The sequence below is a fragment of the Phlebotomus papatasi genome, chromosome 4, assembly GCF_024763615.1.
Source record: "Phlebotomus papatasi isolate M1 chromosome 4, Ppap_2.1, whole genome shotgun sequence".
NCBI classification, from domain to species: domain Eukaryota; kingdom Metazoa; phylum Arthropoda; class Insecta; order Diptera; family Psychodidae; genus Phlebotomus; species Phlebotomus papatasi.
In genome coordinates, this window is record NC_077225.1 from 3,657,342 (window position 1) to 3,667,676 (window position 10,335).

The 10,335-nt window shown below is 34.1% G+C and overlaps 1 protein-coding gene across 1 annotated transcript; it reads left to right on the forward strand.

Moving 5' to 3' along the window:
* Positions 1 to 316: 316 nt before the first annotated feature.
* On the forward strand, positions 317 to 9,996 carry LOC129808542 (uncharacterized). Its single transcript, XM_055858321.1, has 9 exons — positions 317 to 501; positions 758 to 1,062; positions 1,683 to 1,868; positions 2,030 to 2,689; positions 3,976 to 4,300; positions 4,875 to 5,135; positions 6,687 to 6,894; positions 8,542 to 9,021; positions 9,136 to 9,996. Exons 1-9 carry the CDS (start codon positions 434 to 436, stop codon positions 9,712 to 9,714), a joined length of 3,072 nt encoding a protein of 1,023 aa, XP_055714296.1. The 5' UTR covers positions 317 to 433; the 3' UTR covers positions 9,715 to 9,996.
* The last annotated feature ends 339 nt before the right edge of the window (positions 9,997 to 10,335 follow it).

Here is a 10,335-nt window from a genome sequence, read left to right on the forward strand (position 1 = left end):
TTTTGATATGACAGCTCAGGAAAAATATGTTACAACTCGGAAAATATTGTAATAGTTATTAAAATACACATTATTTTGTGAAAGTTTTATGGAATTAAGATAGCTATTATCGAATCCTTCCGTTTGATGTACAATATTAGGAAAGTGAAGTTAAATTAATTGATTTATTAGCAAATGCAAATCTCAGCTTTAAATCGCTCTCCTGTAAAGTTGGCCATTCGCGAGTTAGTCGGATTATATTCTGAGTGGTCGATATAAGGAGATATCACAAATTCAAAAATGTATGCATTTTGACAGATTGGAATAATGGCTCGCTTTGACATTTTGCTCACTGTAAATTGTTTCTCAGTGGAAGAACAACGTCGATTTTTTTTGCAGAAAAGTGGACAGTGATTAAGTTTTGCTTGGAAAAACCAACGTGATTTACTTCCCAATGAAGTGCAGTGTACCCCAGTGTACATCCGGCAATGAGAAAGTGCCTAATAAGTGTACATTTCACAAGTAAGTACAAAGTGAGACATGCTGGATCTTATATGTGCCCTGGAACTTTCAAATTTAGCTTCTTTGCCTCTATTTTACCATCAGTGTGTGGGAAATCTTCCAAACCCCTTGTACTGTGGTGAACATAGAGAAAAATTGGCTAAAAAAAGAGCTTTTTAATGATAAAAGTGCATGTTGCATATCTCCCACAAATGTCAGTGCCGAACTTAAAATTCTTAGGGGTATATTTTTTGTATTTTACTTTTGTGAATTTCAGATTGCCCAAAGACAGGATTTTAGCTGCAAAATGGGTAAAACTGCTGAGCTTGAAGGTCAACAGTAAGAATTACAAATCCATTCGCATATGCAGTGCCCATTTTGCTGCTGAAGATTATTATAAAGCCACCAAAATCTATTTGTTGCGGAAGGGTTCTATTCCAATGCCCCAGAATTTAGAAGACAACAATGATAATGAGGAAGATGACGCTGATGAGGAAATTGAGATGGACTATGAAGAGATACATGAAGAAAAAAATGGGATGCAAGATTCTGGTATTGCTGAAGTACAAAGTTACTGCAATGGTAAGATAATTATTGTATTGATATTCAACATGTTCATCACAGAAATTCATTTTTCTTTGTCACTAATAATAACTATAATAATAGGAAACGTTATAATAACGGTTTCCATTATCTGTGGTACAGGAATATAAAGTCATGACGAATATAATAACACAAGAAATTAAATTCGGTTGGCGTCGTACCTTTCAATCCTTCAGGAAGTTTTAGTTAGTATTTTGAAGATTTTATATCTTGCATTTTATTAAAGCAAGGATTACATATTAATGTATTTTTAGATTTAATGCACAATTATAAATCGTTTCTCTTCAAAAAAAAAAAATCCATTAGGTTTGATTTCCGTAAATATATGGTAAAAGTAATCTTTTATACTACTTTGTTTAATTCATATTTATAATTTATAATCAAAAATACATTTTCATCCGCAATAAGCAACCAAATATAACCCTTTGAAGAAAGTGCATTAGACTGGAACTAGAGTATTTTTTAGTTAGAGATTTTATTGAGCTAATTACTTAAAACCTAATTATATATATCTTGATTTAAAAAAATGTTTATTTAAACTAAATTTGAGTTAAAATGAAAATTTCCTATCAGTACAAATACCAAAAATATTATTTCAGTAAACTATTCTTTGAACATGGATGATTTTAATGATGGAGGTGGCTTCTTGGCCAGCACAATTAATCATGACCACAATTACGTTCAACGCCATCCAGCTGAAAAGATAGATTCCATGGATGTGGACCCTGATGTTGAGATGGAGATACCCGAAATACCTTCAATAAATCCAGAAACTTTCAAGTCACGTGAATTTTACAAAAATCTCGCAGAGTTTGAAAAAGTCTCGGTCAATCGTGCTCTAACATCCACACCAAATCTATCGCAATCGACTTCCCCGACGAAACCCTACTTATGGCATAAGAAACTCCAAGTTCTCAGAGAGTATATTAAACCTAAAAAAGAGCAGTTAAGAGACTACAGACCAAATGCAAGAGGCAATCGAATTCTCTCATGAATGCCAAGGAAGTTATTAAGGAATTACGACAGAAAAATCTCTTGAATGAGGAAACAATGGAAAAATTGGACACCCTCACTGAGTTTCAAAAAGAACTCCTCAATTTAACATTGAATAAGAAACGGTCAAAGCAAATATCGCCGGCCATGAAAAAGTTTGCTTTGAACCTCAACTACTATGGCCCTCAAGGATACAACTATGTGCGAAAAGAACTTGGGCAAATGCTGCCTCATTCTAGTACTATCGCTAGATGGTATAAATCGGTGGATTCTGCTCCCGGATTCAGCAGTGAGGCATTGAAAGCTATTCAGAATGCGCAAGAGTTTGCAAATCATCAACTGTTCGTACATCTTTCATTCGATGAAATGAGCATCAGAAAGCAGTCAGAATGGGTGCGAGGAAAAAGATATGGCCATGCAGATTTTGGTAACGGAGACAACAGAGAGGAAGAGCTAGCCAGTGAGATGCTCGTATTCCTTGTGACATGCATAAACGCAGGCTGGAAAATTCCACTGGGATATTTTCCCTGCCATCGGCCATCAGGAGAACAGAAAGCGAATCTGCTGAAAATGGCAATTACCAATCTTCAAGAAACCAAAGTTCGGCTAACAGGTAAAGTTAAAATTATATTTAATAATCTTAAGGCCCACGGAGGAGTATAATAGTCCAGTGAATAAAGCAAAATAGACCTTATGTATATTATACTCTATCGCTCTGTGTTGAGTTATTACTGATCACTCAAAAGGATTTATACAATAAATTAATATTTAATGAAATTAAATTTAATAGAAAAATTATATTTAATAATTATAATTAAGTGAAATTAACATGTTACAATTTTCACGGGGGTTGAGTAAGTGGTTTTGCAACTCTAAGCTTTTATTATCTAGTGTTAAATTTTAATTATTTTTTTTAAGGGGTGGCAAAGTGTTCCGAGCTTTGCGAAATGCTCGAACTCGTGACTTAGATGCTATACCTCGAAAGTACTTTCGCAACATTTACCGTTTACCAATTCATATCCAACTTAAACCTATTTATAAATACTTAACTCATTCGGTCAATGTACTTGAAATATTTGAGATAGAATGTTCATATTTTGGAATTAGTGTCTTACAGATTAATAGATATTTTTTTCTGAAAAGAAAAAAATCTAATGGGTATGGGGGAATCTGTTGTCAAACACACGTCTTAACAGTCACTGAATTTAAATTCTGTACGTTAGGAATGATTCAACTGTATTTTCACACATAATTAATTGTCCGCTTAAATAAATCTCTCTAAATAAAACATACCAAAAATGAAAAAAATCGCTCGACACCTTTTCAAGCAAACCCTAAAAATCATTATTTGGGAAGGGAAGGCGTATGTTAGCGATATTTGATTCTAATTTTGGGGGGGGGGGGTACCACCAAGATCCCCCCCAAGTTCGATATTTAATCATTTCGTTCGGCACTTAATCGATAATAAACCAGTGCACACCCAAAAATCCACCGAAAATACTATTCACGTAGAGCTCTTTGAGTTCGAGCATTCCGCAAAGATATCACGTTTCACTATCTTATTTAAATGTTAAATTTCAAATTCTCTTAATTTTAAATCTGGTCTAGAGGACTATTTAAATTTTTGAATACGGTTAGACATTTTGATGTAAGATTGCAATAAATGAATCATCATAAACCATTATCATCTCAGAATAAGTAATCTTTAATTTTGATACTAATAAGTATTTAATTTAAATCTTTAATATTTCTTTATCTCAGAATTAAGGAATTTAAAAGCAACATGACTTTAAGGACTTTTCTTTTTTAGTTTACTTTCTAAAAATATGTTTTCTCAAATATTTGTGTAACAATTTGTAGAGATTTTTATCCTTAATTTTATTTTAAAAAACACAACAGGTGTTACATGTGACGGGGCCCCAACCAATTTATCGGCCCTCAGAATACTTGGTTGCCATTGGGCATATCCCTCAACCAAAACAACCTTCACGGTTTCAAATAATTCTCAAGAAAATCTGGCATTTTACCCAGATCCTGTTCACATGATTAAGCTTGTGCGTACCGCCATTGCAGAGACTGGGCCATTTGTGAATGGGAAAGGAGAAAAAATCGACTGGGTATTCATGCAAAGACTAGTTGAGCTGCAAGAAAAGGAAGGACTTCATGCAGCCACTAAAATTCGCAGAGCCCACATTGAATTTCGACGACAAAAAATGAAAGTCCGGTTGGCGGTTCAAGTTCTAAGTAGATCCGTAGGGATTGCAATCGGATATTGCAATAGAGAATTAAAAATGCAAGAGTTCCAGGATTCTGAGGCAACCGAAGAATTCACGATTATTTTCAATGATATCCTCGATATCTTAAATTCTCACAGCCTCTCTGGGTATGGCTTCAAGAAAGCACTTTGCTTTGAAAATATTCATGAGGTGGCTGAGTACTCTGAGTTTGCTTCAGAATATATTAGTACTCTGACCTAACCTGACGGACTTAAATTGATTGAATCACCTCGCAAAACCGGGTTTCTTGGAATCCTCACATGTCTCAAGAATCTCCCATTTCTGTACACTCTAGTGGTTGAAAACAGCGGCTTAACCTATCTACCTACTTATAAGCTTAATCAAGACCACTTGGAGATGTTTTTTGGACAATGTCGTTCAAGATACGGGTCGAATAATAATTCCACTGTTCGACAGTTTATTGCAAGCTATAAACGAATTGCGACACATTGCCAAATCAGGGAGAAGGGAACAGGGAATTGTGTACCAATTGAGAACATAACAATCCTTCACTCCTCTCAGTCAGACAAAACCAACGAACATCATTAATTCCACGAATAGGTCTCTGACCGATGATCAAGAAAACAATGTCGAAGCTTTTGAAGAGTTCTGTGCCTTAAATATGCTAGAGCATATTTTGACTCTGCCAGAATTATCTCCTTACAATCAGAAAGTGACTCAGTATATTGGGGGTTTCGTGACAAGGTCACTGCAAAATGCACTAAAATGTGAGGAGTGCATAGAGTCACTGGAGGGATCATCTAACAGCAATTCACTTATATGGTACAAGACTTTAGGCTATCTGAAGTTCCCGTCAAAATCTGTCGAAAAAATTTGCGTGATGACGGAAAGAGTATTAAGAACTTATGATATCAAAGACGAAAAGACGTTTCGAAAAATTTCAAACACAGTTAAGCATGAAATGGCGCAAACAAACGTGTTTGATTTTAAAAATCCAGCTCACACAGTCCAACATAGACTCCTCTTGATTCAAGCGGTCTGTGAAAAATACCTCAATACCAGATATTATTATGAGCACAAGAAGACTAAGCCCACGGTCAGTATGAGACAGTATTACACCCATATGACCCTATATATGGGTTAGTGATTTTTTTCCTTTGTATTATACTATCTTTGTGTTACTGTTAATATTATTAATTTAATTGAGAAAACGCAAAAACAATTTGTAAATAAATTAATAATTTTCTTGTATTTATAAAAAATGTTTATACGAAACTGATAAATTCTAAAATTTAAATTGACTTATAAAAAATGTTACTGAAAAATGTGATGAAATTAAAAAAGAAAAGCAATGAATTGTAATCTAAACACTTTTTCTTGGTTGCAGCCGATTGGGAACTATTATGGTAAAAACGGTAAATAAAAAATGAAATTTGGTCAGTATATTAAGAAAATATGAATTATAAATTGTAAATACCCAAAAATAAAGAAAATATTCCTGTCAAAAGGAAAATGAAAAATTGTAAACCGTCTTAGAATTTTCGATTTAATTTAAAAGGAATTTAGTTCTTTTTCTATTTATTGACCAAAATGGAATTTTTTAGTTACCGTTTTAAATTATTAACTGGCAAATTTTTCTGACTAAAAATGTTTTTCCCGCTACCTTTTCCACAACTCTATTTCATTTATTGAAAAAAGATTGGAATTTATAGTCCAAAATATATTTAATAATATAACAAATGTATAATTAAAAAATATGTATTGCTCATACTTAGAAAGTAGTACTTATTTTTTATTGGAAAGGTAACTGTACACAAAACTAATAAGACTAAAAATGTGATATTTACAATTTATGTAACAAACTTGTATTTAAATATACATATATATAAAAAAAACTATTTTTTTTTAGGAAAGCACAAATAAAACACATAAGAATAAAATATGAAATTTTGTGATTTGAAAATAATAAAAATTGAAAAATAAAGAACTATTTACAATGGAAACTTTTTCTTGAAATGAAAAATAATTAATAATGAAAAAAATCTAATAATTGTTAAAATAAAATTATGTGTGAAAATTATATATTAAAGCTTCTAAAAAAATGTACGAAAATAAAAAAGGAAGATCGTGTTAATATTCAGACTAACAGTTTTTTTTATTAAAATTCCCCCAATACAACCCTGCATATTTTCATGAGCTGTCAAAGTGAGTGACATAGAATTCACCCCAATGTTGTCTCCTTATATTACTTCCTCCATGTTGGAAACTTTCTCATCAAAAACCGGAGAGATTTCTCGTGTGCTATTCCTTGACAGAGTTGAGAGACGTATGCGATGGAAAATAAGGAAAAATGAATTTTGCGTGTGTTTCCAGCGTGTTTCTTGCGGAAGAGAGTGGGCCAACGCCTGAGAAGAAGAAAAGGGAGCGTAATATCCCAGCATCGGACCCATTTGACATCCCCGACCAAAGATTTGTTAAACTCTATCGGTTGAATAAAAGTTTGGTTAGGGAGCTCATAATGGAGCTGATACCATTCATGAAAGCCCCTTCTAGGGCTTCATCTCTTGATCCCAAGACGAGGGTATGTATTGTAATTAATTATAATATAATGATATGTACAAGCTGTCCAAGCATCGACTGAAGAACAGCTCAGCTTAGAGGAAGAACTCTTTCGGAATTGCTCGAAAGGGCTACTTGTTCTTTGCGTAAACTGAGGCACCTGTATATCACAGATAAGCCGTGAAGCTGTGAAGTAGACGCAATGTGACAATCTCCAGAATTATGGGCAAAAGAGCCGACATGTATTAGGCTAGCGCCACTTGATTATAGTCATTGCATTGGGGTGACGCCTTTCCGGAGAATCCAAAGGGTTTCCAATTCTTCTGGTTTATCTGTAATTAGTTGCAGATACAAAATGAAAGGCCCTGTCAGAAAATGGCTAAGGGGTGCCCCGGGATACCAAGAACAAAATTGTTAAAGGGGGGGGGGGGGGATACTTTTTGTTCTATGTTATATCGATTAAGGTGCCCATAATTCAGGAGATTCAGTATTGATAAGAAGCTCTATTTACTGTCAAGGAAGTATCCATAATTTTAGTAACATGGGGGGAGGGGGGTCAAAAGATATCGTTCTTGAATGCGAAGTATAAGTTTTCTCGAAAATTTGCAAAAAGCACAATTTTTATGAATTTAAACTTTTTTAAAAATTGAAAAAAATCATTATTAGAATAGAATCTTTAGAAAGAAAAAATCTGCTTAGGAAATGTTTTTCAAGAAAATTATGCTTTTTTTAATTCTATTTCTACGCCGATATTGACGGATTTAGGCAAAAGGTTCACGAACGTTCTCATAGATCTGAGAGCTTTTTATTGGAGGAAATTACACTTTGCAAATAATGTCCCAAAACAATATTCTTAGACCAAACAGGCTTTTAGACTTTACATTTGAAAAATGAGCATAAATTTTGTTTTAATCCAATTTCGATGATTTTAAGTGGGTCAAATAGCTCATAAACAGTTTTCATTAGTTTTTCAAAAGTAAATATCAGCTTTTTTGTTTTAGAGCCTCTACACACTACAGAAAATTATGTACATATTAGTTTTTCCTACACACGCATAGGAACAAACGTCAATATGGACATCAATTTCTCTAATTAATGAAAAGAGATTAAAAGCAGCTTCAGTTTTTTTTTTCAAACTTCCTTAAGAAGATTTCAACAAAGCTTTCTATGCTTGAAATTCACCATAATTCCATTTCCACATCACTTTATGGTCTCAAATGATTTGCGAAGCTGAAAACTCTTCTACATAAAATTCTGTAAGACGTCGTGTGACGATATTCTTTTAAAATTTTAAAACAATGCATTTTGAGAGTCTAATAAACTTCATAAAGTTTCTTTCATTCGTGCGGGCCTGATTGTCTCCGATAATTTTTGAAAATAATTATACTTTGGTGTGCACAAGATTTCTCAGGATATTACTCATCATGAAATAAAAAAACCAAATATTTCATCTTATCTGATAAGTTAAATTCGTACTTGAACGTTACATTTTTTTTAATAGAAATTTGGATTTGTGAGTGAATTTTATACAAAAAAAAATCATTATCGGAGTATTTTGAACAACGTTTCGTCTTTTAAAATAAATTGTGTTCAAGACAAAAACAAATCTACCGTTTAAGTAGGAGTTAGAGATAAATATTTGGGACCTTCGGACGACATTCCATAAATCGACGTAAGGAAAGATAAAAAGCTCCTCATTTTTCCACAGATTTTTGCCGTATTGCGGTTTTTCGCGTCGGGGTCGTACCAATTGGACATAGCGTGCAATAAATTTACTCCTATGTCCCAGTCCAGTTTCAGCCGCAGCCTACACGAGGTTCTTAACGCAATGGAGGCATCAGGCCTCGCAAAGGAAATCATCAAATTTCCAAGAAGCATTGAAGAACTTAATGAGGCTAGAAGAGACTTTTTCCAGGAATACGGTTTTCCGGGTGTGGTGGGCTGTATAGATTGCACCCATGTGGCAATCATAGCCCCCACCGATTCCGCTACGCACCCGGAACACGTTTACATTAATCGCAAGCTGTACCACAGTGTAAATGTACAGCTTATCTGTGATGTAAAATTGAGAATTATTAACGTGAACGCGAGGTACTTATATTTATTATTATTATACATATACTATAACACTATTGTAGTGTACTATATTTGAAAAGGTTTCGCTTGGCTTCTTAGAGAAGTATATTTTTTCTATTATATAGAGTAATTCTTTTAAGCAACAAATAAACGCATTTTTAGACCTTCTAATTGAAGACCCCCTTGTATAACAGACAAAATAAGAAAGTCATCCCGGTCATGTCTAAAATTAATATCTTTTCTATCTTTTCTAAGATATCCCGGCAGTACCCACGATTCATTCATTTGGAACCATAGTTCGGTTAAACCGTTTATGGAAAATTTGCACAAAGATCATCCAAACGAATATCATCTCCTTGGCGATTCCGGTTATGCTCTTCGACCCTGGATGATGACTCCTTTCGGGAACCCCGCGTCAAATTCCCCTGAGGAAAGATTTAACAATTACCAAACCGCGACACGCTCAATAATAGAGCGTGTTAACGGTATTTTAAAAAGCCGATTCCTGTGTTTACTGCGGCACAGAGTGCTGCATTATGATCCCACAACGGTGTCCCGAATTATTACCACATGTTGTATTCTGCACAACATGTGTGTTAACGCGAATATGGAATTCGTGGCAGACGACGAAGATGATGATGTGGATTTTGGGATAATCGATCCTGATCCAATCCCAAATACTTCTGAAACACGTCGTGGAAACTGGGCATTAGCCGAAGGACGGTGCAAGCAACAGAATATTGTTGAAAATTATTTTTCTTATTAAATAAGGCTCTAGACATCAGATGCCAAAAATGAATGTGCGCTGTTTTCGGAAATTTTCGTGTTCTGCCTATTTGTAAAAACTCGTTCTTTTTTAGATTATCTCGAAATTATCCTACTTTCCTTTTCGTTCATTTTTGGATATTTTTGTAAAGCTATTACTCCGCAAAATTTCCACCTGCCACCCCCGGAGACTACTTTTCTCAACAATTGTTCACGTTCTCATTCTTTCACACCCCAAATTTGGTTGAGCGAAATTTAATTTGTCATGATGTTTAAAAGAAGGAGAAGAAGAGTGCAAAAGAGTGATATAGACATATGTAAAAATTTTGAGAAAGAAAGAGATGCGAATTTAGATTTCATGAAATTTTCCTGATCTAAAAGGTGTGCCGGAGCCATAGGGAATAAGTTGGACTACAAGAATATATATGGCTATCTCTTTTAAACACGTCATGATAAATAGCTTCTTAGGAATAACTGGTATTACTTGATAATAAATTAATTTTATATAAGGATAAGCAGAAGAATCCCTGAAAAAAAAACAGAAATAGCTACAGTTCCTCTCTTAAGGATCTTGCTCTGTGTTGGATTGGATGCCAAAGAGGAATGCTGCTTCAAGATGATG

Bases quoted from the DNA above. Each gene is read 5' to 3' on its own strand.
- LOC129808542 (XM_055858321.1), top strand. From the start codon at position 434: ATGAAGTGCAGTGTACCCCAGTGTACATCCGGCAATGAGAAAGTGCCT. The intron at 502-757 runs GTAAGTACAAAG...TGTGAATTTCAG, and splicing joins AATAAGTGTACATTTCACAA to ATTGCCCAAAGACAGGATTT. The intron at 1,869-2,029 runs GTGAATTTTACA...AAAAAAGAGCAG, and splicing joins TCCAGAAACTTTCAAGTCAC to TTAAGAGACTACAGACCAAA.